General features: G+C 37.9%; 2 protein-coding genes across 3 annotated transcripts; one reads left to right on the forward strand and one right to left on the reverse strand.

The window, feature by feature from the left end:
* Window positions 1–3,656: 3,656 nt before the first annotated feature.
* lysmd2 (LysM, putative peptidoglycan-binding, domain containing 2) lies at window positions 3,657–8,764 on the forward strand. Its single transcript, XM_077562939.1, has 3 exons — window positions 3,657–4,126; window positions 5,521–5,867; window positions 7,449–8,764. Exons 1-3 carry the CDS (start codon window positions 3,875–3,877, stop codon window positions 7,498–7,500), a joined length of 651 nt encoding a protein of 216 aa, XP_077419065.1. The 5' UTR covers window positions 3,657–3,874; the 3' UTR covers window positions 7,501–8,764.
* An 85-nt stretch (window positions 8,765–8,849) lies between these two features.
* On the reverse strand, window positions 8,850–26,918 carry scg3 (secretogranin III). 2 transcript variants are annotated; one of them, XM_077562938.1, is made up of 12 exons: window positions 26,478–26,918; window positions 25,766–25,818; window positions 25,624–25,666; window positions 24,861–25,064; window positions 22,456–22,598; window positions 20,820–20,966; window positions 20,515–20,737; window positions 19,904–20,020; window positions 18,218–18,301; window positions 16,656–16,763; window positions 15,362–15,448; window positions 8,850–9,641 (listed from the first exon to the last, which is right to left on the reverse strand). In XM_077562938.1, the coding sequence occupies exons 1-12, from the start codon at window positions 26,575–26,577 to the stop codon at window positions 9,523–9,525; spliced, it is 1,428 nt and encodes a 475-aa protein (XP_077419064.1). In that variant the 5' UTR covers window positions 26,578–26,918; the 3' UTR covers window positions 8,850–9,522. The 2 variants fall into 2 exon arrangements, with proteins under 2 accessions (XP_077419064.1, XP_077419063.1); XM_077562937.1 differs by having other exon boundaries at window positions 15,359–15,448.
* Between the last annotated feature and the right edge of the window lie 708 nt (window positions 26,919–27,626).

Below are 27,626 nucleotides of genomic sequence, written 5' to 3' on the forward strand. Positions count from 1 at the left end.
ATCAGGGTAATCACTTTTAAATGGAAGAATGTAAGTTTGAGTTATTGTACATACTTAAAAGTCATCACTGGTGGCTTAGTAAACTAGCTTTTGCTAATTGCCATTCCAACGTGCGAACACATTAGTGTGTATCCATTCTTGTATGATGCTGATTTATGTTAAACAGCCTTCAAGAAGATGCTTGGTACGCAATCGAAACAGTGGAATTGTTGTCAAATACAAACAGAACTGTAACAAATGCTTAAATGCACACTATTCAAAAGATGGTAATTTTCGTTCTTTTAAAGGATAATTGCGCCATCTAGTGCTCTAAATAATATGACAATTAGCAAAAAACAAGGTGTAGCGCCTCAGAGTTCCAATAGGAGTAATAAAAGACCAAATGGTGAACTGTTGGTCAGACTGCTGTCGTCTACTTAACTACCAGATGTTTGAACACGTCGTGGACAAATAATATAAAAAAATACTTACAGGCATATATTCTGTACCGTCTGCAAAGAACACTCGAGGCTGTTGGATTTACATGTAAATAGTAGGGACATTGGTTGCATGCATTAACGTCCTGTTTCACCAATATAAATACTGTACAAAATGAAATTATATCCTTGTTGGTGACACGTCATGTTAAAGTGTGCAAGGTGCATCCAATGCCCTTGTCTGTCTAATGTATAAATCCAACAAACCCTTTTTTAAGTATTACTGCATACCCGTATGGCAAAAGGAGCCGCACAATGTTTATTGAATTGGAGCAAAAAACTTGGCAAAAACAGTTTAATTCCTTTTTATTTTAAAAGCTTTATAAAAACTTGTATTTATTTTTTAAGAGGATGGGTACAGATGAATGGAATTTCAATACATTTCAATAGGGAAATACAATTTGAGATTTGAGTTACTATTATGGTCATGGAATGAAAAGATGTATCGCAAGGCGTCGCTGTAGTAAGATACTGAAAGTGAACATAACAATCCCACGATACAGTGCTCAAAATGATGGCTAGTGCCTTTTCATTGCTTCATAGAAATGGATACAATTTGTAACACTGCAGAATTCTTAATACATTATACTAAAATAAATAAAATAGTATACGTTAAGAGTAATAAATTACCACACACCAATTTAAATTTGTTGCATGAATACTATATCAGTCCATTTATTCGTTTACTACTGGATTGTAACGAAAAAAAACATGACGGCTAACTATTCCAATGTTCCTCATCCTTCAAAGCATTACTGCAAGGACCATGTGGTCTGGTAACTGTTTGGAGGGATACTGCACCAATGCAATATCTTAGCCAACAACATCTGTGCGTGCAGCCAGATCAGCAGGAAGCAGCTCAGGAGATTGTCGTCATGGTAACACTGTGACTATGACTCATCGTGCTCTTACTCCTCTTCCTTTGTTCCTCCTATATCTAAAAGGGCATCGAATATGATTCCATGTTGGTCTAGCAGGACCTCACAACAAATGGGAAATGCCATTTGTCAGTACCAGCCGCCGCCCCCCCAAAAAACAACACAAATTGTAGTAATATGTATTTTTATGAAGCGTTCCATAATATTGTACTCTATAAGAACATACAGTAATGACATAATTGAATAGAATTTTTAAAAAATCAGCAGATTTAAACACAATTATATACTGTTCACCGAGACCTCTCGCCTCCTGCCAGCTCATCAGTACAGCACTAATTAATATAAGTCATTCTTTGCAGTGGATAAAAAATATATGACTGTGAGTATTATCATATTGTCTGTGTACGTGTGCCGCTGCACTATTTGTTCAATGTGTTACTTAAGGGTTAGTTATACTTTAGCACTGCAACATAGATGCTAGTTATATTAGCATTCAACTATTGGAAGGAGAGGCTAAGCACTTTGTTACAGCTGTGTGTGTTTTTAACTTACTCTATGAATAAAGCCCAGTTCAGTTGAGTTGAAGTCATCAAAACTACTGTCTACCTGGATAATATTGGATAATATGGATATGAAAATGTAGTCTAGTATGTGCTCCATTCGCTTAGTCCCGTCATTGTGAATTAGAAATCAGTTAGATTGCATCTTAGGTTTCTTTGTATTCTAATGCACTACAGCTGATATCAATTTGAAAAATGTCAGCATGAGTAATTTTTGTATTTTAGTATATCCAATGCCATTTGACCATCATGAATGTTGAAACCCAATATTTTCCCCCATGGCAAATTAGACTTCATTGTGTACAACCCAAAGCAGCACATGCCCTCTTTGTGTTCCAGGTGAATAACACATCAGCGCCATCCAATGCGGTCAGATCATCATTGTGTGCAACCACTTTGATTGAATAAAGGACTGTATGTTCAATAACTTCTTACTTCATTAATTCAAGAGGCAAACTAATTAAGTGAATTAGGTGGTTCTTTTGCATTCTAAATATTCATGGAGCAGACAAAGCAAAAAGAGGTACGGGAGGCCATGGAAATATTGATATCAATGATGAAAAATTGAGTAGAGCATTTAGACGTCGGAGTGTTTTCCTTCACGGGTTCACAGCGTTCCCGTAACAATCTCATTATCTAGCAGTTCAATGATGGGTCCTTTGCCTACAGTTCTACAATGATTAACTGACCTGTTGCTCCCGAGAGATGCAGTGCAAGACGACATCAGGACAATAAAATATTCATTACTTCTCCCAGTTCATATAAAATAGGATAGCAGGATAGTGGAAGCTGTGAATTTAATTTGGCGGGGACGTTAATTAAAACCTTTATTACAGTGTATGTCCATCCATCCATCCATCCATCCATCCATCCATCCATCCATCCATCCATCCATCCATCATCCATCCATCTATCCATCCATCCATCCATCCATCCATCCATCCATGAACAAGCCATGGTTCTGCCGTTAAATGGTGGCTGTGAACGTCAAAACAAGCAGCAGATACTAATCAGTTCTGTTTCAAGCTGTTTATTGCTATTTCCAGTTAAAGTTTAAGCATCAAACGAAGTGGACTACACACCATGTATTTTCAGTTTTTCTCAGTCGCTTTGGTGCATTTCTCGAAGGGTGCAAAACAGTTTGTGCATTACAGCATTTCGCTTTTTCCACATTTCACTCTCTCAAACATAATGTTTTCCCTACAAAAGCCATTTTCTTAACCAAAATCCTCAGTACATCGCTCAAAAGTTAATGCAACAACATGTTTTTGTGTTACTTACTGTGAAATTATTATTATTATTATTTTAAATCTAAATGTTCTATAAAATTGTTAATTTTTGTTGTTACAAATGTCAGAAATCAAATTGTAAACCGAGCAAGTACAGATGTGACTGAGACTAGCTGTCACCATTTTTATTTAGTTTTTTGCTTTTGTTGTTTATGTGTCGTATTTATTATTTTTTGTTTGTTTGTTTGTTTTTTAAACTACTTTACCTTACCTGAACTCTGGGTAGAAACGGGGCAGAGACGAATTAAGACTTGTTTTCTGTCTGCTCCTTTTCATTCAACGATGAAGAATATTGTTTTATATTGTCTCGCTTCTTTTACAAATGAATGAAATAAATGATTGAAATAAAAATGAATTGAAAATTGGTAACAATGCGGACAAAATAAAACGCGAACTGTCGAAGACAAAATCGAGCGAACCGGAAGTGAATTGTTCTTGTCGCTGATTGGACGCGCTGCCGCTCACTACGTCGACGTGACGGCCCTATGACGAAAACGAAATTTGAGGTAGTGCTCCCCGAAACATGTTGTTCATCTGGGGCTAGCAAGCAGGATTCCACCGGGAATGGGAACCTTTGTGCACCCTGACGCTGTCGTTTTTATAGCCCCGGCCACGTAAGTCGAACGTTAACATTCACCGAGGTCACAAGTTCCACATTACATCCAAAGAAGATGGCGGAGTTCTCGCCCGTATTACCGATGCGGGATGGAGGAGCAGGAGGACGATTCGGCCAACCTATCTTCCCTCGGTCGAGGTCCGGTTCCGAGTCAGAGAGCGAACTCTCCCAAAGCCTGGCTCGGACTAAGATACGTTCTTACGGAAGCACGGCGAGCGTCACGGCCTCTCTGGGGGAGAAATTCATAGAGCATCGGGTTACAGACAGCGATACTCTGCAGGGGATTGCCCTCAAATATGGTGTAACGGTGAGTTGACTTTGTACTTCCCTATCTCCTCCCTATCTCCATCTAACACAAGTGCAAAACTACTACTCAAATCTGCAATTAAATACAAGTACGGATACTTTGTTAGGGTAAAGAAAAGATTGCTGAAGTACAGATTCAATTCTTCTACTTAATAAGTACAGAATTTTGATTTGTGCCAAACCACATAACTAAAATGAAATTTTACTGACAATTAATCCACTGGACATTTCACCATAACTCACATGTACTTTCGATTGACAGCACTTGTAAACAAACCATTTCAAATCAATTGAGCAAGGCAGATCGAATGAGAGAACAGGCTAGATCGCTTGAATGATGATTTTCACCTTTTTCTCTACTGCCATATTTTCAATGTGTGAGGTGTCAGTCGAAAATAAGATGTTACATGAGTTAAATACTAAATACTACCTTGGAAGGGAGACGGAGCGCTGGTCGTAACTTAAATTTCAACTGTTAAATTGATACAAAAAATAGAAGTAAGTTAACACAATCACAGAGCGACTGTCAAAATTCAGTAGATGACAACAAATGTTATTTGTTTTGCCGTTGACGTAGAGCTGATGTTAGCTATCAGGCTAATATTGTATGTTTTGCTTAATTACACAAAGACAACTTAAACATTTTATACATAAAAAAAACCCTGAAAATATTCTTTAAAATGCTCCGATACAGCAATACTGATACCACTTCACCAGCTGACACATATCGCTGTTGGGTGGAATCCTTACATCTTCAAAATGACAACTTTTAAGGGAAAAAAAGCCATTTTGCTAGAGGTCCCAAAAAGACAAATACTGCTTCATTCCAATTTTATTATACCATATAATGCTATCATATACCACTGCATACTAATACCAACACCAAGGCGCCCACAATAATTTTTGTATTATGCTGTCATTGAATAAAAAGCTTTGTAAAATGTAACAAGGGCAGACACCTGATCTTCCATACTCAAAGAGCCATGAGCCATTCAATAAACAACACAACTCGACTCATCCTGTTTACTAGTTGGGTGTTAATCTGTACAGAGATTGACCTCAATGGCTCGGGTCTTTCTGCAATGAAGCATTACAGTGATCGATTTTAGATCTTGATTGTCATCACAGTTTCAGGATGTAATGTCATTATCAAGTATCGGCGAGAACTCAAATGTAAGTACTTTCAACCTTCCATTTTCTAAATTCCTGGTTAATTCCTATAAATTCCTGTTAATACCCATGGAAAGTTTCCAACTTTGAATATTCACGTGATTTTGTAGGTTTTAATATGTAAAAGTTGATATTATTTCCATGGCAAAAGCGTGTGATTTCCCCTTCCTCATCGCTATTAACACTTTTCGTCTTCTTCCTCTTGGCTGTCACCCAATCTTCCAGATGGAACAAATCAAGAGAGCCAACAAATTGTTCAGCAACGACTGCATCTTCCTCAAGAACAGCCTCAACATCCCCGTGGCGGTGCCCAAGCGCTCCATTTTTAACGGACTGTCTCTGGAGTCCCCAGACGGGGACGGCGAAGCAGCGTGTCAGGAGACGGAGACCCACCGTGCCGCGTTGCAGGACGTGGAGGGACCTTCGCCGGCGCCCTCGCCGCCGCCTGAGGACTCCGCAGTCTCCCGGCCCCAAGCGGAGGAACTCTCTGCCAAAGACTTCTTACAAAGACTGGACTTACAAATCAAACAGTCTAAGCAGGCCGCGCGCAGGCTGAAAGAAGAGGAAGTAAGGTGAGGTCTAGTTAACAAATTGTTATTACATTGTCACGGTGGTGCAGAGCTCATTACGTTCTGTTAAGTCTACCTAATGAAGTGGCTACACGTTGCAATGGTGGAGCAGAGGACTGAAGTCCGGCTTTTGCTAGAAAGGCGGCACATCTTGCAAATGGCAAGAATTTGACTTGCCCAGTCAAGACTGAGCATGTCTCTCGTTGCTGCTTTCGACAATGTGCGCTCGTGTCCTTAAGACGAAATCGATAAAGAAAATCTGTTCAACTGTCAACACGTGCAAACATGCACGTGTCCATTTAGCTTTCATCTTTCCGCAGGAAGAAAACCACAACGTGGTTATGTTGTTAGGTTATCATTCTCAGCGGAAAATGTTGTGAATTCAGAGTTGAGTAATTATATACAAACTAGATATCCAAATTTCTAAGTAAATTTCACAAGGAGAGTTTAAAGGTTACTTGACTCATTGAGCCATTTTCAGCAGTAAAAAGTTAGTATTTTGTCCAGAATAAATTTGAGAACTACATCATTTTTTTTGTATACAATTATTACCTTTAAAAAGTAAATTTTCCACTTGTTGTCGACTGAAGACGACATCACCTGTGCTGAGGAAGTAGGTAACGACCAATCACGGCTCATCTGTTTTCTGATTGGTCATTATTACCTACTTTCTCGCACAGGTGATGTCATCTTCAGTCGACAACAAGTGGAAAAATGACTTTAAATGTACTAATTCTACATGAATAATAATGAAGTTATCAAATTTATTCTAGACAAAATATTATTTTTTACTGCTAAAAATGGCTAAATGATTCAAGTATCCCTTTAATTAGAATTTCTGAGTGATTTTTTTTTCAAGTAAACATAATTCCCCATTTTCCAATGTACTAGTGAAGTGCTCAATGTTAACTAATAGGATTTGTCCATATTAGGGCTAAAAACAACTCATCGAATAACTCAATTTGATTACAAAAAAAAGCACAAGCAAAATCTCTGCCTCAAAGTTTCGCGTGGATCATTTTTCCGGTTCACTTTCGATTGCTTTATTGAACAAACAGTAGGGAACTACATTCTAAGCACATTTATTAATGACCATAAATCACGGCAGGTGTGTTTGCCAGTTAACAGCCAGCTTACGCCACACTCTCATTTGCTGACGCCCATGTCACTCACCTGGCAGGCCCCGCAAAAATAACACATACATCTCACAACATGTGCATGGTGAAAAGACATTTTTGTTAGATTAATCGATGGGATCATTGGTGTGACTACTCGATTGTAAAATTATTCAATAGCTGCAGCCCTATTCCATATGTCACAAGTATTACTATTAGCACACAGTCGTCAACTAGTGTTAGATTAAAAAAAAACAAAAAAGTCACTTTTGAAAGAACGAACAATACACACATGGTTACATGAGCTCTGTAGCTGCGCCTGAGACCGAGACAGTTGTTCGATTAGCCTCATTCATTATTGACACAAGACGCACACGCACATGACCCTGTGACCAGTTTAGAACCTGTGTGTGTGTGTTTCCACAGTGGAAAATTTCCATGAAACCTTGTTTGTCTTCCTCATTTGCAGGAGCAGCGAAGGGAACTACACGACACCCACCACCTCATACCAGGAAATATGACGGACATTTGTGTTTACCTGAACCCCCGCTTGTTTGTTTACCTTCTTGCTTGTTATGTTTGCCTTTTATTTATTATGGATATGCAAGTGTTATGACATGTACGATTGTTTTTTGTTGTTGTACAGTTGCATTGGGAGACAGACGGCTTAAGCGGAACATCTTGTATACAGGTACTATCAATCTATTTATGCACAACCGCTTTATAGAGCGCCCCCGGCTGCACATGCTCTCATCAGTGTTTAACCCTCAGTAAAACATCAGGTAATAGTTTATACTCACTCCATTAGCTCCCTAAAAGCATTTACCTCAAGATCAGAAGGGAAGCCTCTATTTTGGGAGTGCATTATTTATGTGTGTGAAGATGTTTTTATGTGCTTCTATATTTTAGTTTGGCCAGAATAAATAAGTACACCAAACAAAGATATAAATGCAGCACTTTTTTCCTGCCCACGTTGTTCACAGTCTGAAGTCAAAGAGATGAGGGTCATTTTTAAAAATGTTTTAAACACACACACAAAACTATCTCAAATAATAATAATTACTATGTCTTACTCTGTGTTACGGACTTCTCCTTTGTTGGGATAATCCATCCACATCACAAGTATAGCGTATCAACATGCTGATTATTGCACAGGAGAGCGTTAGGTTGCTCACAATAAACTGTTTACTGCCACCGATGTATACAGTAGATATCATTAAATGTGTTTTCAATAGGCGCGCGTTGAAGTTGGTCTTGACACTTGTCTGTGAAATTCAGGTTCGTAAAACACCTTAATGATGAACAGATCCCTATAGATCAGTGGTGTCATAGTCCGATCCTCGAGGGCCTGAGTCCTGCATTTTTAAGAGGTTTCCTACGTTCATATTTAAGCTCATCAGCGAGCTCTGCAGGAGCATGATTATTGTCCTGATCATTGACTCAGGTGTGTTGGAGTAGAGAAACCTCGAAAACATGCAGGACTCGTGTTATTTTTCTTCATATATCTATCTGTAAATAAATTATTTTGCCGTCAAAAGCCGTCTCAGACTTATTTTTGTTTTATAATTGAGGTATCACAAAAGCAAGAAAATATTAGTCAAAGTCACCGTTTTGCTTGAAGTATTATGTTACACCTGTGAGCTGGGTGGATTATCTCAGCAAAGGAGAAGTGCTCACCAACACAGATTAAGACAGATTTGTGAAACTTGATTTATGCTACTGAAAAATGGAAGCAAAACCAAAACTGTTGCATTTATATTTTTTGTTGAATGTATTTAAACCTGATGTGTTGTCATTGCAATGCATGTCCTTGCGGGTGTATTATTTTGAGGATTAACCATTATTGCTCTGTTCGGCCTATTAAGCACACTTGCAAAGAAAAGACAGCGTTTTAATTGCTTTCACACTCTAGGAAAAAAAAAATCACATATTTACATTTTAAATATCTCATCTTGTGTGTCTTTACTCAGATGAAAATGTTATGGACAGTAGAGGAATGATTGACACATTGCCCCCTTGTGGGCTCCAGAGTTATTACAGCAGTTCACTATAATGTAATACAGAAATATATTTTTGGTCAAATGAAAACAGGAATATAATTATGTCTCACATATACACCAAAAACAGAAAAAAAAGATTACATATTACAGTGTGTGTGTGTATATAATGTATTATATGTAAGTATATGCATATATATGTATATAGACAGAGAAAAATAAGACCACTGCAAAATGATCAGCTCTTGGTCTCTTAATATTTGCCATAGCTGTATGTGTTTTAAAAATACAATAGAAAATGACAATGGCAAAATTTGGGATTATTACTCTTCAATCTTGCCGCGCAAACAATAATGAAATTGTGTTAGTGCCTTGTATCATAATTTTATTACATTCGGTCCCTCAATATGATTGTAGCATGTATGGGAGAGTAAGTAGTTATTATGAATGCACTTTACCATGCCATGGGGATCAAGTGTGAGTAAGAAATGAATGTTCTTAGTATTTCGATTCAGTTCTAGAGCATGGAGATATTGGAGGATGACGTCACAGGCTGCTGTAGATCCTTTTGATGGTATCCCCCTCGTCCCTGGCTATGATGCCCTTCTCGATGTAAGAGTCCACCTGCTGGTCCATGAAGTCCTTCAGTTTGGATAGGTCGTAGTCTGGCACACAAACAACGCAGTCATCACATTATCTTACAGAAGAGATGTAACAGTAGCTTGTCAAATAGTGAGCCCACAATGACAAAAAATACGTGAAAGCAATTTATTGAGCTTTATTATAACTTGGTATCAAACTTGCCATCTTTCTACAGGCAGACATAATCTGTGCAGGTGTACCTAATGTTGTGGCTAATGAATGTATCTATGGCCATAAGTCGGGCTTGTATGTAGAATAGATCAGTCATCACGACACCCAAACAAGACATAATCTGTGCTGTATTCATTATTACAAGGGATTGAGGTCAGTACTCAGTAGCGCAAGCATGTGAGGTGAAAGAAAACATAAGGAACCCTAAAGCAGCCGCGATTAGGGTCATTCCAGAATCCAAGGACATTTTCTGTCCTGCCCATGAAGTTTCAAATAATCAATGCACAAAATCCTGAAACATGCACTTGTTGTGTAAATTACAGTCGCCGTGAGAGAAAAATGCAACAGTAGCTATGAGATGAAAGTCGAAAACAAACAGCTCTAGTAAAATTGATTTCGAAATATAATTTGAACTACCACATAGCTTTAAAGCGCCCTCTAAAATGCCCCCATATCCCTCCCTCTTGAAGACCAACCTACATATCAAATATAGCATTAAGTAAGGTTGTAAATCAGATTTGTTTTCCCAACATACATACAACCTTGTTTCTAAAATATTTTAGCCATTTAGAGAAATAGAAAAAATATATTTCTACGCGCCTCAGTAGTAATTAAGGAAATTGTTAACTAAGTCATTGTTTCATAATTCATATATATATATATATAAATATATTTTTTTTTGTGTGGGTTTTAAACGTAATAGAGTTTGTTACTCAAACACCCACAACCATTTTACTTATTACCTGAAAAAGATATTCAGGCATTAAAGTTGTTCTATTAAGTCTATCGCTATGTTGGCTCTTGACCAGTTAGCATAGCAGCTAAATGCTAAGATAGCATGTACTCTCAAGCAAAAAGTTCAACATTAGCATTTGTTTGGAAAACTGTTCCTATAATTACAGTCGGCTATTACTAAAATTAAATCATTATTCAAATAAAACTTAATTAATTAATAAAGGAATTAATCAGCAAAGTTTTTGAAATCTGTGTTTTTTAGATGCCTGAGTATCTGTAACAAGGTTGGACCAAACAAACAGCAAATATATGACAAATAAAATATAAAAATGTGTGCCCTTGATGGTTGCGCTGGACAAATCAAATTTATGGTGGTTTTGTACCAGTTATTCTCAAATACATAACAAAATGTTTTAAAAATAAATGGTCCGTAAAATCAATTCCAATCAGCAACACATCATTACCCTTGAATCAAAGACAGTTTTAATTTCCGTTGACCTTTTATTCATGTCCACAACGTCACAGCAGTAGCAGGTTAGCTTCAGAAATAAGCTGTTTCTTATCAGTTCTAGGAACAAAACAAACTGTTCCGACACAAATTAAAAAAGCAGATGACCTACAGTATGAATTTCAATGAGGAAAACCCCTGTTAATGACGCACGCCATGCACGATACGGTTGCCGGGACACAGTTTGCTGATGACAAACATGACGTGCGTCAGGGATTTAAACGCAAAGTGATTAGACTCTTTCAATCTTGACTGTGCGGAGCCAAAAACCAAAACCAGTATGTGGCCGTTGCGTCCATCTGCTCTTGTGCCTAATCTGTGTGGTGTGTAGGCGTAAACACACACACATGCACATTTCCAAACAAGCTGCCAGCTGAGATTGTCCTAATGGGCGCGCGACTGCAGGAGTAAACACAATAAATGGTTGCTTGCTCTGTTTCTATGACGCTGGCAAGAGGTCAAGGAGGCCTTTGTTCTCTACCTGCTCTTGTTTTCCGACAACAGAGAAAAGTCAATATAGTTACTGGACACTTTATTAGGTACACTTGCACAATCTAATGACCTCTGCCTTTTGAGCATTTATCTCTTTGACTGCCAGACGTTTTCAGAAAAGGGATGCCGTGGGTGCCAGCCGATTTTAAGCATTTTGACTGATCTTTCAAGGTCCATAGAAAATTATGTGTTTGGACTATGGAAACACACATACTACCAAATGAAAGATTGGACTCTCATCTTTCATCAGAAAAAAAAAGTTTGTTTCTACCTTATTCCGTTTTTCAGTAATCCACAATAGAAAATGGTTAGTTTCACCTCTGTTTTGAAACAAACGTCTTTTAACGTCTTTGGCACTCCTCCATAGGATTTTACTAAACGTTATTTAACGTTTTTGGCAGTCAAAGAGTTAATTGATATCCTTGTTATCCAGGTAAAGGTCCACAAACTAGTAAAATCTTTTGGGCAAAACTATGCACTAGTAGAAAAAAATGTGTGCTACTTGTACTAGTAATGACATTTAACTGTACTATAGCACTTTGGTAGTAGTACTAGGAGTGTGAAGATACGGATAATAGTGTAGTTTTGTCTCAGTAGTAACATGTCATACAGTTGTTCTACTTGTGCGCGCCATTCTGCTGGTGTGGTGAATTGTTGTACTAGTGAGTCATGTTCTTAATGCAAAACATTATATCGCAAATCGTCTTTCCATATTGAAATTAATAGAAATGCCAATAATCCGTTCCAGTCTTTCCGCAAAAAAACAAAGTAGCTAAAATTTTTGTAACGTGTTCTTAATAAACAATGTAAGATTGTACTTTACATATGAATAATAATAAATAATAATAAAATAACAAATAAATAAAATTAATTGACTTTTTGTTTATTCAATGTTAAAATTTTATTTTATTTTTTCAAATTAGAAGCTTATTATTGGAGCTTTTTCCAGAAATTTCTAGGTTAAAAAAATGTATTGTTATATTGCCTGTCTACATGCATTCATATAACATGGCAAATTTGATGCTGTTCGTTAGCCTGTCTATGGCATGTCCCCATTATGCGTTAGCATTAAGGCACCAAACTTTAAGGCAACGTTATGTGGTTATTTAAATACCCAGTATGTAATTCTCTTTGTTGTGTGTTGCGTGTGACAGTCAACTTCAACTGGAGTGGCAACAAACAGCTTGAAACCTCCTTTTTGAAGAACTGTTCACCATTTGCCAAACTGCAGCTTGCTGTGAAGTGAGTTGAGTTGAATTCGCTGCCACCATTCAGCGCTTTTATCTCACATTTGTGCTCACAAGTCAAAGCAAAAACTGTCCGAATGGCGGTTCGTATCCTGGAAAAGTTCACTCCTATTTCAGGGCACTATTGTACTAGTACACTTAAGATATCAAAGGATATTGGAATGAATGCTTCAAACGGCTCTTCATAGGTTTACATGATGAATAATTGCACCATTTTAAGAAAACTGGATGTACTCTTTAACTGCAAGTGTTCAGTGTACTCTCTCCAATTTTCAAGTGTGTCTTCTTTGGTTGACAAGCAGGCGGGGAGGCGGATGTTGTCCCAGACAACCATCCCACACTAGAATACTAATGAAGTGTCCCACATACAAGCAAGAAGATGAGACTTTTAAAACGTCCCTGCTGGCCTTTGTTGTCGCGTAAAAATGGATTGTGAAAATTCTTTTAACGCTTAATTTAAAAGGCACCCTGGCTTTTTGTTTAACAGCACCTGCTTCACGCATGTTGATTAAAGCCTCTGAGCGCCCACTGTAAAATGCAATTTTCATGCAGCTATCACATTCGGCTGTTCGTGGCCTGCACAGCGAGAGCTCATTAACATTTCATTTCCTGCCGCCAAATGAAATACCGCTGGGGCATTGATTTTTACAGCAGCAGGGAGACTTTTGTGCGTCAATCAGTTTTCAGGGTCGCCGGCCTCAACCAAAGAAACAACACCCCTTCCCAAAACTACAGAAATAATGGATCTTTGAGGACGGAGACATTTTCTTCTTTGCAAGAACGGAAAGTTCAATTAGTTTCATCTTTGTGAATTTTACTCTGATGTGCATTTTAAATGCAAGCAGTTTGGACATAAAAGTAGGGCACCCTGGCATGATAGCGCTGTCAAGAAAGGTACAAATGAAAAAGGAAGTACACGACTCCCAAGATGTTTGGGGGATATTACGTTTTTGGGTGAAATCTCAAGATGAACCTAAAATGAACAATAGTCTTTGGAGGTGAACTTTTCATCTTTCTGTTCTCTCACCAGGAGCTGAATGGCAAAATCCACAACAGGTGTGTTTGATCGTGAACATTTCCACTTTGATTAAGGTGACCGGGACGATTTTTTTAAAGGCACGATTTTAGCGCTAGCATTTGGACAAGGTCTTCGTGCTAGCGTGGCCATTTTAGAGTGCCTTGTTTTTGTAGTGTGCAAAAGCACCTGATGGGATAATGTATAAATAATGTCCAAAATCAGATAAGAAAGATGTAGCAGCCATTTTTTCAGCTATTTGATTGACAGTTGAAAATAGAGCAGAGTGTAGTTTCAGATCATTTTAGTGGACACGCCAACAGTTTTTGAGAGTGGAGAGAACGGCTTAGTTTTTCATGATTTTGAAACCTCATACTAGACATACCAATTTTTATTTTTAACAACACATTATTTCAGCAACCTTTCCTATTAAAGAGCCATTTTAGGCTAAATAAAAAAAAAAAAGTGTCTGGAGCCGCAAAACATTTGAAGATTGTAATGAAGGAAACTAAATTTGAAGATTGAAATGAAGGAAATTAGAGCTGCACCACAACACAAATATATGCAGCATCCAATACTTTGACATTCCTTTTCTTCTACCTTTTGTCTTTGGTTTTGTATATAATTTTTCACACTTCGTTTTTCATACATTTTTTGACTGTTTTGGCAATTTTTACATTTTTGGCAATTTTGTGGACATTTTATGTACATTTTTAGGATTTCTTACATATTTTGTTTCACAGCATTTCAGAGTTACTTTTTGAAATATTTTCTTTAAAAAAGAAAGAAAAGAAAAATAATTCTGCCTTTTTTGACAATTACAAAAATATTTCATGGTAATTTTTCTGCCTTTTATTGTTTTTGGACGTTTGAGGTTACTTTTTGAACATTTTCTTTTCTGCATTTTTTAAATAAGGTTCTCTGACATTTTTGGCAATTGCATGGACATATTTTGGTAGATTTCTGCTTTTCCTCTTCCTTTTTGGACATTTTTAATCACTTTAATTTTTAGGTAATTTAAAAAAAACTGATTTTTTTATCTTATTCTGACGATTTAAAAATTTGGACTCTGTGAATATTTAATTATTCCATTTTTATTTAAATCATTAATTCATTTAAACAATATTTTATCTAATAAATGCTAATAAATATGTAAAAAACATCAACCTATTAATTAATTAATTTTTTAAGAGATCCACAGGGAGCCACATGTGGCTCCAGAGCCTCAGGTTGCAGACCACTGCTATAGAGGAACTTAATCAAACGTGATCAAAAGGTGTGTCCCAAGACTTTTGTCCATATAGTTAGACACATCATTAATGTAGGAACAAGTCGGATGAGTTTACTGAATAGGCCTTTGTTTCAGCAGTAATTAGGACAAACTCATCAAGAGTGATCCATATTCATTAGCTGTGGAGCAAGCGTCTGGTCAAGCATCCCTCAAGCACTCATTTCAAATGCAGATTAGGGACAACAAAAAGAGCTTAAAAGGTTTGAGCTTTTCTGTGCCTTTGACCTGCTTGTGACCCAACACAATTCTCTGGATTGATCGAGTTACTTCGTTCAACTCACCACCTTTGCCTTCTTCCTTGTTGTGTTTCTTGAGCCACTCGATGTTCTTTCTGATGGCCTCCAGATAGGTCTCAGACTTGCCGGGCCGATCTGTCGATAACGATCAAAAGATACCAATCAAGATGATTGCATGCACTCATCAAAAATGAGAACATCCTGATGTACTACTAATTATAATTTAACTTTGTTCATAAATGTTGTATCAGTGAAAATAAAAATAAAGGCTTTTCATGTGATATTTATTGCTGAGGATTTACTATGGAGCGAAGTACGGTGCAGCGTAGAGGGACAGGAAATAACGGCAGCTGTGATAGGCTTTTGCCCGTCTTTATTGGACTGGCCTAGTTCTGGGCCAAACACGGACTCCGTGCTATGATTGGCTCGACTGTACTGTCTTATATATTTATTTATTCCTCTCCTGCTGGCGCTGTTGAGTGAAAACAAAAGGCCTGCTTTGTTTTGTAGTGGAAGTAGGGCAAAGGAGATGTTTTGTTTAATTGAAGTGACGTCATTTAGTTAGTTGAAGTAGATTAATACAATATACATTTAACCCTCTCATACTTTTCATTTTCCATGAACACACTAGTATGCTCTAGGACAAGATTTTTCTCATAAATGTTGTCTATATTAAATTATCAACTGCAGATCTTTTCAAAATATATGAATAGCCTGTTGGACGTTATTAAAGTTTCGGAGAAAAGGGAAATGTGTATTTTTCAGATGTGTGTGACTCTGTCAAGGCACCCTCTGACTTCTGTATGATTTATATTCCTTATGTTTAGCATGTATGACAATTTATGCAGTTTTACTGTTTTCAGATTCCCCCATGACTCTTCAAAGAACAAACAGGTGCATGTTTTTGTCAAATGTGGTGATGACACAGGCAGTTCTACTGTTACCACTGTCCCATTAAAAGAAAAACACCATTTTCCTTGATTTAACACAAACTGGTCAATCTAAAAAAGCAACAACATTTTAATAAACACGGGTCAAAGCCTCAGTTTACACAAACTTTGGAACACCTGTAGAAAAGAATGATATTTTTAAATATTTGTGTACAGTATTTTAGTTCAGTAAAAGTCATCCAATCTCAGGGTGTAAAAAAAAAAAGGCGCTTAGGTTTTTTTTTTTTTTTTACTTAAACAGTATGTAAAGGATTAAAACTTGCCACAAACAATAAAGTTATTTTGCATAAATCAATAAAAAGGCCCTCGGTCTCAGTGGCTATATGGGATCACATCTAAAGTCTGAAGACAAAATATGTGGTGTGTTCATCGTAGCTGCTTTGTGGACTGACTGGTAGGTGGCTGGTCTTGCTTGGTGGAGTCCTTCAGGTTCTCGTACTCCTTCTGCATCTTGGCGGCCTCGGCCTTGGTGTTGTCGTCCTCGTCCAAATTCTTGCCCTCTGCCCGGGAACAAGACATTCGATTAACACCCAGGCCTTAATCGATTGAACTACCTTTTCAGCTTATTCGTGATGGAGAATACTCTTGCTTAAAATAAATAAATAAATAAAAGTTTTTGTGCTTCTTTTACTGCTTAAAGTTTATAATATCAGTTCTTGTCATTAGTATAAAATATCCATTATTATTTTTTGTTTTTTAACCATTCAAATTTCAAATTGTTAGCACAATGCACACATTGGAAAACCTCAAAATAAATCAATATATCCTTACTGGTTGAGCTATGATCAATTAACTCATTCACTGCCATTGACGGCTATAGACGTAAAAAAAATCATTTTAACTATTTCTATTAGTATAAATTTTTTTCCACTTTTGTTAACAAAAGTATGAAAACCTAGAATTTGTTTTATTGTACATTTAGAACAGATATACAATTTGTGATTAATCATGAGTTAACTAGTGAAGTCATGCGATTAATTACAATTAAAAATTGACGTGTTTTAAAAAAAGAAAAGAAAAGATTATTAAAAATTAGGGGAGTCAGGCGATTAAAATTTGTAATCGTAATTAATTGCATGACTGTAGTGAACTCACAATGAATCACAAATTTTATACCTGTTTTAATGTACAATAAAAAATTCTAGGTTTTCATACTCTTGTTAACAAAAGGGGGAAAAAAATGTTTAACTAATAGAAATAGTTCCAATGAATTTTTGACGTCTATAACCGTCAATGGCATTTCAAGTGACGTAATGTGCTTTTTCATTTATCTTTGCCGACGACATTCACATAAATGCTCTTTGATAAACCTGTTTACACAACAATAGCTATGTGTTTGTTTAATCAGGCCCAGATATTTACACTTGGGAGCATAAGTGTCGCTTAAAAAAATAATTTGGTTGGTCCTGCAATTTACCCTCAGGTGTGACTTCCTCAAAAGTCACAATTTGCTGAATTTCATCAAATTAAATAATTGGTACGTCCACACGTGCGGAAGCTATTTTTAAACATTATTGACCAATCTAAAGTGTTGAAAATGGCTTTAAAATTTTTGAGGTATCCTAAAAAGTGAGGTAACAGGTTTCGGGCTGACGCCAACGATTTATTAGAATTTGAGCTCAGACTGGCACTCAAAATCCCCGTTCCCTAATCGTGTTGACTTTCTTTTGGCGGTTGGTAAATAACAATGCACCAAAAGTGTTTGCCAAAAGCCAAAAAGAAAGTAGAACAAAATGGAAGTACAGTAGTAGCGGTAGTAGTGATGACAATGAATGTGTGATGTTTTCGGCTGTCAACACGGGGTGCATTTGGAAATTTCAGTTTTGTCATCTAATACTTCATGTGCCTTATTTGGCTCAATAAAGTTTGGAAATACTGAAATAAATGACCGCAAACTAACCACCAACCAAAGAAAGGCCTCTGCCAGAATTGGAAGTTTGTTTTGTTTCTTTACCATTTGGCCCTGTAAAGTCTGGCGGTCCGAGAGCCTTTCCGAGCTTGTTCTTGGTCTGCATCGCAATCATCGCGTCCAGATTTTCTACAGGAGTGAGAAAGTAAAAAATTGCATTGCATAACTTCACTCATCCCAGAATGCCTTAAAGACAAGCAGGCGCTCTCTAGAGTACGTGAAAAAGAAATCACGTGTGGTCGGGTACATTTGAATGAAATTTGAAACTAAAATTAAAACCACTGCTCTTCATGCTGTTTATGGTAGTGCTTTCTTTGAATTCAAAGTGCTTTAAAACGCACAATTGTAAGCATAATATTTTTCCTGCTTGAATCACAAAGACACAGTTAATGTAGGTTAATGTCATTCTTATTTTGCATGAAGACATTTACAATCACGACGGCTTACTACTACTTTTCTCTTCCGATCTCACTTTCTCTTAGCAAGTTCTGTCTGTATTCACACCGCCTACTACCACCAGTAGTGCGGCAAAATGCTGTTGTTGTTGTTTTTTTTTACAGCCTCCTCCTTAGCATTCGACAGCCAAACACGCTATAACATTGCTTTTTTTCCCCTCCTCTTTGTATGCTTTGCGTCTATTTAATTATTATTATTTTTTTGCTGCATGCTCAGTGGGTCGTGCCCAATGCCGACTCCGTGATCTTCCAGGTTAAGTGGGGGGAGAGGCGCAGCTCAAGTTAACACGTTGCTAGGCGATTGTGAAAGTCTGACCAATTATCCCTACAACCATATGGCCAAGGCCAACAGGTTGCCATGGAAACTCACATCATGGGCATTAATGGCCAGCTGCTCTTCAGGGTCATGTGAAGGACTCGGACGTCGACAGCCTCCGTATATTTCCATATTGTGAAGATGAACAACCTGATAATGGATGAGGGCTATTTCTAGAGAACTTTCCATGCTCGTTGAACAGCACAATAAATCGTGAGTCCTTCATTGATTTTTTCTCGCGTAACGCCATCCATTTTTTTTTGTCTGGTAGACAAATTGCCTCAGTAACAACACTACATTATTGATCTACGTAATTTAGACTGGACCATATGCACATATACGCATACATTCACACACAAGTATTTGTGCGTTTACTCTCATCATAATGCTTAAAACTTTCCAACATGAAATTATTTAATCAATTGATAAATTAATGATTCCTATTATTAATGTTACAACTATCAGTATCAATGAATTCTGTTATTTTTCTGCACTTTTTTTGCATTACCCTGACCCATCTATCCATCCGCTATCCATTTACAGTATATATTTTCTTCCCTCTTTTTTACAACAGAAATGAACGAAATAATATTAAAAGAGAAAGTTAAAGGAAGGCGGAAAAGGTTGACAGCTGTGCTTCACATGTGAAAGACCTTTTCTAGGACCACTAATGTGATGATGAGCCATAAAAGAAGGCTGGTTTACTTTCAGCTACACAACATTTTTCTTTTGTAGTGAAATAACAAGACCATATTAAATCATTCCTTTTCCTGTATATTTTTTTTATATTGACATCAAGCTATTGGCAAAATAGGTTATAATGTGACTTTAGATTGTAATGTAGTTAATATACTCAGACATACTGCAAACAAATAAACTGCATTAGTTGTAAATAAATATTTGTTTGTTGTTCCAGACAGAGCCTCGTCAGTAAATGTGGTACAGGTGAAGCGTTCTTACCCAGATAGGAGACGCCCTCCTCGGGTGTGATGGTGCCGTACTTGACCATCATCTTCACAAAATCAATCAGCGTCTTCATGATGGTGATGAGCGTCTCTCTTTCCTGAGCGTCTTGGTCTGAGACAATCACGAAACAATCAGGAGAAGTGGTGGGAAGTAACTAAGTATTGTAGTGAAGCTGATTCTTCGGGTAATATTTTTACTTGAGTATTTTTTAAATTCACTTATAGGGTCAAGATGAATTACTGTATGTACCTGATGGCCTTTCATACATGTTGTTTTGACAATATAACCAATGGAGGTTGAATCCGTACTCCGTACTTCTACATTTACTTAATTACAGAATGAAAGTACTTTTTCCACCTGTGCAATTGCCCTTGTTTTTGCAGTAATTGGTTGCCACAGTGTTGTTATAATCGTGTGGCATTTGGCTGCAGGGATGTGGGTGATGGGATTATGAATAATTAGTGCTGTGTGTGTGTGTGTGTTCCTAGATGGCAATCTACAAAGGCGGACGAAACAGTGACTCATCCTCGAACGCATCGTTGTCATGACAACATGTCCAGGTCTTTGTGTTGTCCTGGAGGCACACGTGTGATGGAAGCGCTCACCTGAATTGAGGCTCCTGAGCAGTCGGTAGAAATTGGGGAAGTACTGGAGATCCTGAAGGCCGTCCTCGGGGCTCACTTCATTATCGTCCTCGCCGTCGTCTTTGTCCCAAGTTTTATCCAGCGTCTCGTCCTCATCTTCAGCATCCCTGTCCACCTCATCCATTACCTCATCGTCCTCCTCCTCCTCGTTGTTGAAGCGCCGACTGGGCTGCTCCCATTTATCCTGCGATGCAAGGATCATTTTTATATGAATTGAAATCAACTTCTTTTTAACCGCCGTCACGTCGTATTTGTGAAAACCGTACCAGGTTTGCTGCCTGGGTGTCCTGCACAGCCCCGACCTCCTCTTCATCTCTGTCCTCGATCTCATTGTTTTTTGCATTTTTGGTGATGAGATCCTGCAGGGCCTCGGCCACCTGGTACTCCAGCGTGTCAGCCTGAGTTTCCGTTATCTAAGCGCAAGACAAACAGCAAGACTGAACACAACTGTGGATTGTATAACATGGATTTTTGCTAGTGAGAGGCTGACTGAGAGAAACAGAGCACTCGAGGTGTCATAACAGTAATACTCGGGTGAACAATATCCAATTCACGCCTATTTGATTGCATTTCATTTGATCGTTTTTCAGGCTGAGAGACAGACACTATCCCTGCACAGAGGTGGCAGAGGTACTTCAGAAGAAATACAGATACTTGTGTAAAATGACTCAAAGTCAACTCCTGTACTTACTGAACAAATATTGATCAAAGATGGTCTTCTATGTGTATATAAAGGCCTCTCATTTCTCTCTCAAATATTATTCCCAAATCTGTACAAATCTGTGTTAGTGAGCACGTCTACTTAGCTGAGCACCTTACGGGGTAGAAAGTAGGGCCCGACTGATAGGGATATTTTTTAGACTATATTTGGCAGATAACTGATTAACTCGTTTGCTCCCAAAAATGTATAAATACGTTCTATTTTAAAAAATTTAAGCGTTCCAAAGACGTATTTGTTCGTTTTTTTATGCTAGAGCATACAGAAGGCTTTGATGCAGCCTCTGAACTGCAGAGAATGGGTGAAGCAATGGTAGTAATTACAAAAACGGCCAGCAGGTGGCAGCAGAGTATAAGAGATCAACCAGGGCCATGTTGCAAACAAGCTGATTTCCCTACAATTCTAAATAGATTTGTGAATAATGATGAAACTTAGCTATAGTCCAATGCTATTTGCTGCAAAACAGAAAAAGATTTTTCCTGATGAAAGAAAATACTCTAATCTTTCTTTTGGTGGGTTTCACGTTTTCATAGCAATAGAACACAATATTCTGTGGGCCTTGCAAATTCAGTCAAAATCCAGTAAAACAGCTGGGAGCTAATGGGTTCAGTGAAAATGGCTGGGAGATAATGAGTTAATAATAATAACAACAACATACACAAATATTTACTATTTACTATACTAAATACTATTTTCAAATATAGGGAGTAAAAGTTAAAAAAAATAGGGAATAAAAGTAAAAAAAATGTCAGAAAAATAAATACTCAAGTAAACAACAGATACAGTGTTGCCTTGAGATATGAGTTTAATTCATAAAACTGAAAACACTTGTCTCTGAAATGAATGGAAATTCCATTCATCCATCCCAGTCCCCAATTTAAAAAAAAACACATGTTTTTGTAATTGAATTAACCGTTATTGTCCCACTTTTTTACTTCACTTCAATGCACATTGTGCTGCTCCTTCTGTTGTGCGCGCCTTAACCACTTGGTGGCAGTATAATAGAAGTACCGGTACATGACATACGAGTCAGTCATATCTCAAGGCACCAATGCATCTGAAAATCCACTGAAGAATAGTAACACTGTATTTGTACTTGGTTACTTCCCATCACTGTCTCTGCATAAGAGAAAGTTCAAGCCTCATGCCTCATGATGTGTACTTGCTACTGCAGTCAGACCTACCAGACCCAGTTTGAGCAGCTTGGACACAATCCGGTCAAAGACACCTCTGTCGTCCTCCTCGTAGATCTTGTTTGCGATCTTCTGCACGATGTCGTCGGCCGTCAGCGGCGTGCCGTCCACCTGACGGAACGTGTCTGTGTCATCTGGGAGGAGAAGGGGGACATCATTTGCGTTAGCTAATTGTGTTGCGCTCGGCTAATTTGACAGAGCGCGCAGCAGCTGATTCACAACAGCCTTCCAGTCATCCTCAAAGGACCGTCAATGGATTCATCAGTTAGGAGCGGATTTTTTCAGATGAAGGCCAAATATGAAAAAGTGGAAGGAAGAGATGGGTCCACTTCACCTTGTGTTTATGGAATATGCTAAAAACAATTTGTTATCTGGACTGAAGACTTAATTCTACACTCTCATATTTGGTCAAACCACAGCAAGTATGAAATGAGCGTCTTGCACTGTGTTACCCCCTGACATCTGTTTTTTTGACTGTTTCGCTGTTTTTACTTCAAGTAGGTGTTTTGGCAAGTTTCCCAACACTTTGACTACAGCGTGTATATTTTTTCTTCTACTTTGTGAGAGAGATACTATTCATACAGCTCAACTCTTTTATAATTCCCATGCCTCCCACAAAGAGCAAGCGTGTGCTGACTTATTGCATCATCTTCAAGCTATTGTTGTCTCACTCTGAGGAACAATAAAAGAACATCCAAGGTGTGCTTTGCTGTGTTGTGATGTAACAACGTAAAATGATGAGAAGCTCACAGATGCTGAGCCTTATGTAAAAACTGATTTGTCTCTGAGTCATCTCACTTTAGAATCACATGGCTGGACATTTGTATTTGAAGATATTTTATCGTTTGATCAAATTTGACATGGAAGCATTTTCTGTATGCTTTTTTTTTTAGGCAGACTGGAATCCTGGCATAATCTAGCGAGCGTTTTATTTCTTTTTACATTATTTTTTTACATCCACATTTATAAATCACTGTGCTGTCGTAAAGTACTTGAGGAGGTATTTTGCACTATATAACTAGATTTGATTTATTTTTTAATTTCTGTAGAAATGGTTAAATCTCAACTTTAGCCTTAATTCTACACTCTTTTGTTTTAAATAGTGGTCCCCAACCACCAATTTGTGGGCATATACAGCATGTTCTGATTAGGGTTATAATAGTTTTGGACGTTTCATTATAGTTAGTTTTTATTCCGTTTAGAGTTGTGTGTGTGTGTGTTTTTTAAAATGTAGCTAGTTTTCACAACAGGTGTGGTAGTTATTAGTTGTTGTGTTGTTTAAAAAAAAATGCTTCAATTTAGTTGAGTTTAGTTCATATATTAGTTTTAGTTTAAAAAGGTGCACTTTTTGTGTGCAAGATAAATAAATAAATAAATAATAATTAAAAAAAAAACGTATTTATTTATTTATTGTGCAGTTAAAACTCAACAAAAATATATTTTTAAACATTTTCAAAAAACAGCCATCCAAATTCCGGAACTGTTTTAAGTCAGCAGACTCTGAAGTATAATAATCATGCAGTGCATAATATTGCTTCTACAGTCAGATGCGTCACAACTCGAACATCTTAAGTAAAGCAAGAACGGTCTTTCTTTCCATCCCTTGTTTGCGAAGTGGTCAACTTCTAAAGTGCATTTGTGGCTTCAATTCCTGTTGAGCAGTATTCCACACATACGCATACATACTACAAGCCACTTGCTTTTATCTCTGAGCCATAGTCAAATTCGAATGGATGGATAGATAGAAGGACAGACAGACAGTTTGAATTCAACAACTCAATTGAATACCATAGCACAGAAATGTGCTAATATGATGAGATTCCATATAAAGCAATATCAATTAGTAGAAGGACAATTTTGACTTTTGTAGAGTCTTTAGTATCTTCAAGACATTGTATTAAAAAAAAGAGATTTTAAAGCTAGTGCTTCTGAGTGTTGGCACAAGAGCATTGGGGGATAATCCCACTGACATCCACGTGTTTTCTTTCATGTCGCACATGGCATGTTCAAAGGTCACCCACTAGCAGACAAGATCGCTACTGGATGAGCCTCAATATACTGAGTCTATGAATATAAATGGTTTGAAGCATTGATTTTTTTTTTTTTTAAAGACGTAAATAGAGAGAACTCAAGTCAACTGATACTGATGTTTTAGAGTCGGAAAAACAGACAACAGCGACATGGGGAGAAGTTCTTTTTCTTTTTTTTGGTGTGTCAAGTAATTTTAACGGGTATTGTATAAAAACGCATTTAACAGTAAAAAATAAAAATAAAAAGTTTAATTTTTACTTAAAAGTGTACTTTTTTCATTTTTACTTTTACTTACTTATTCTTTAAAGCGAGTATCTACTTGTACTTTAGTAGAGAGTGTGAATTTTCTGCTTGACGGTACTTGCCGTGCTCCATCCCGTTCTTGGTCGAGTCGTATTCCTCAGCCAGACGGCGGCTCTTGGTGGAATCAGATTCATCTGGAATGTACTCATCTTTCTTCTGCTCCACCTCATCAGCGGTCTCCTTGGATTTGTGGCTCTGGGCTAATGACTTCAGCTCGGTCGGGTCATCACCGTCCGCCTCCTCGGAAACGGCAGGTCGCTTGCTCTCTGATAGGGAGAAGAAATGAAAATCGTTCATCACTGTGCATTCCGCGTGCGGTGCCTTTGAACAAGCTTACAAAATTGCTGACATTTTTTAAGTTGCAAACGTTACATGAGAATGAATGGAAGTGGGAATAAACCAGGAAAAACATACTTAATTTTGAGGTAATCCCCCCTCTTTTCCTTGAAATAAGTCTATATATTTTAATCATGTGCAACTAATATTCAAATTGCAAAGTACATTCAAATGACTTTTTTTTAAGTGTTGGTGTTTTTGATAAAACACTATGTTTATATTTCTGTGGTGCCTTTCTAATTAATTCACCCTCCATTCCAAGGCAATTGCAATAAATTCCCAAAATATTTCCATATTTCCCCATCTTAACCTCCCATGGAAATTTACCAGCAACTGTCCACCCTTTTGTAACCTTAGTCCAGAAATTCGACTAGCATTCAGCACATTTTAGCTTCTCTATGCATGGATGAGGCATTTTCTTACTGGCAGTAATGAAACCTGAACGCATGGATGTGTCATTAATTGATTGGCAATATGATTTCCTCTTACCGGCCGACTGTACTGCAGCCTTCACACTGTCCGCCTCAGCAATCTGAGGAAATGACAAGCCTTCTATAAATAATTCCATTCTGCATATTAGCTTTTGATTATCATTGTTTGTCTGGGGGAGAGAGAGACAAGAGAGCCTCACCTGCTCTTGGAGTGGTCTTTCTTCTGTCAGCTGCCGATTGTACACAGATTGATCTGCAATAATAATTGACCAAAGACAGTACAGTAAATGACAAACACTTTAGTTTAGTCTCAATGATTTGTAGGCTAAACTGATAATTTTTTCCCCCACAGGTTCCTTCTATCGGAATTTTCTACACTTTACAATTTTGCGAGTTTTGTCATGGTTACGCTTCAGTTTTTGCTTCCAGACATATGAAAGCTGCTGCCCTCCCACTCCCTCAGCCCTCTCTTGGGCAGACCTTAATCGGATTACCAAACAAAAGATTAAACTGAGTCAAAAATAGACTACAGGCCTCAACAGCCGCCGCTGAGCTGCAGCTCAACTTTGCTGTATTCTGTTAATGAGCAGATTTACAGCTAAATTGACATGGAACTGCTGGAAACAACTACAAAGAACCACAAACCCGACTCTAATCTGAGCTACAATTAGTCAGTAATGACCAACTGTTCATTGTAAGCACCTTTAGCACGTTTAGGGTCTATTTTATTCTACTGTTAAGAGAGATTTTAAGTTATAGTGTGTTACAAGGGTGGGTCACTTAAGTTGGTTTCTCTACAGTTAGTAATTTCGTTTTGTTGCTAGCTCTCTTAACATTGATAATACAAGATCTAAATGACTGTAATGTATATTGAATGTGAGTGAGTAAGAATTCCCTTAAAGGCTAACTCACCCTCGCTGGATGCTGTCGGTGTAGGAAAGGCAGATATTTGGTTTAGTAGACTCGTGAATACAAGAAAATGGAAAACGATGCAAAGATGCTTTGGTTCCATCCTCAACTAATAATACAAATCTAAAAAAAGAAATAGTAAAAAAGGAAAATAAATAAAAGTGGTTGCTAGGGCTCCGACCGCCGCCGCGGAGGCTGCGAGATTGCTAGCCGCCTGAGTGAAGCTCTCGGCGGGGGAGCGGTTGGTTGAGCTCCGCTTGACTGTGGAGAGAGGTGGAGCTGTCTGCCGGCTGCGGGTGCTGAAAGCAGGTCAGGCAGAACGCTTTGCTTCTACAAAGGATGAAATGGGAAGGCTGAGCAAAGCCCCGTGTGAGCTACAGCATCACTAGCCGGAGGATGTAACGCAGCTCAGCACAACAGGACCTGCCCCCTCACTGACGAAGAGGAGGAAGAGGAAGAGGAGGAGAGCGCTGTAAAAAGCGATCCTCGCGACACGTTGAACAATGGACATGATGCTTTCTCTGTTGTGAGTGTTTCGGCTGTGTAAAATCTACTTTTAGTTAACGTCCAAGGTCGTCTACCCCATAGTTGAGAGGTCCAGGTTTCATCCTGTGTGGAATTTTTAGTTTATGTATGCACTTCCTGCTTGCTTATTATTATTATTATTATTTTTTAATCAAAACCTGGTTCTGTGCATTATCACGTGTCTACAATTCATAACAGCAACCACAATTTATTCAATTGAAGATTTATTTTCCACAATTTCTAGTTAAAGTCCATCATCTGTTCATCACCTTTTGCAGCGTTGGAGCATGACCTAGCCTGTAACGTGCGTCACAATCTACGTGCACCATGCTTGTAAGCCTACTATCTTTCGTTTGCCCGCCTGCTTGTCAGCAGCAAATGCAATTAAACGACCAGCAAATCATTCGACTTGTGCTCACATCACAGATTTACAAGGCCACTTTTATGATCTGTTTACTTTCATAATCTCTGTGATGAAAATGAGGCATAGAATACTTATAAAATCTGAGATGTGAAGCGTCAGTGTGTAGGTTCAGTAACCAGAAGGTCGCCTGTTCGATCCCAAGTCATGTGACACTTCACCCACATTGTCTCCAGTGCCACTCACACTGGTGTATGAATGGTGCG

The sequence above is a fragment of the Vanacampus margaritifer genome, chromosome 4, assembly GCF_051991255.1.
Source record: "Vanacampus margaritifer isolate UIUO_Vmar chromosome 4, RoL_Vmar_1.0, whole genome shotgun sequence".
In the NCBI taxonomy this organism is placed as follows: Eukaryota; Metazoa; Chordata; class Actinopteri; order Syngnathiformes; family Syngnathidae; genus Vanacampus; species Vanacampus margaritifer.

Bases quoted from the DNA above. Each gene is read 5' to 3' on its own strand.
- lysmd2 (XM_077562939.1), top strand. From the start codon at position 3,875: ATGGCGGAGTTCTCGCCCGTATTACCGATGCGGGATGGAGGAGCAGGA. The intron at 4,127-5,520 runs GTGAGTTGACTT...CCAATCTTCCAG, and splicing joins CCCTCAAATATGGTGTAACG to ATGGAACAAATCAAGAGAGC. The intron at 5,868-7,448 runs GTGAGGTCTAGT...CCTCATTTGCAG, and splicing joins CTGAAAGAAGAGGAAGTAAG to GAGCAGCGAAGGGAACTACA.
- scg3 (XM_077562937.1), bottom strand. From the start codon at position 26,577: ATGGAACCAAAGCATCTTTGCATCGTTTTCCATTTTCTTGTATTCACG. The intron at 22,599-24,860 runs GCAAGTACCGTC...TTCTCCTCCCAG, and splicing joins CAAGAACGGGATGGAGCACG to ATGACACAGACACGTTCCGT. The intron at 18,302-19,903 runs GTAAGAACGCTT...TCACTCCTGTAG, and splicing joins GGAGGGCGTCTCCTATCTGG to AAAATCTGGACGCGATGATT.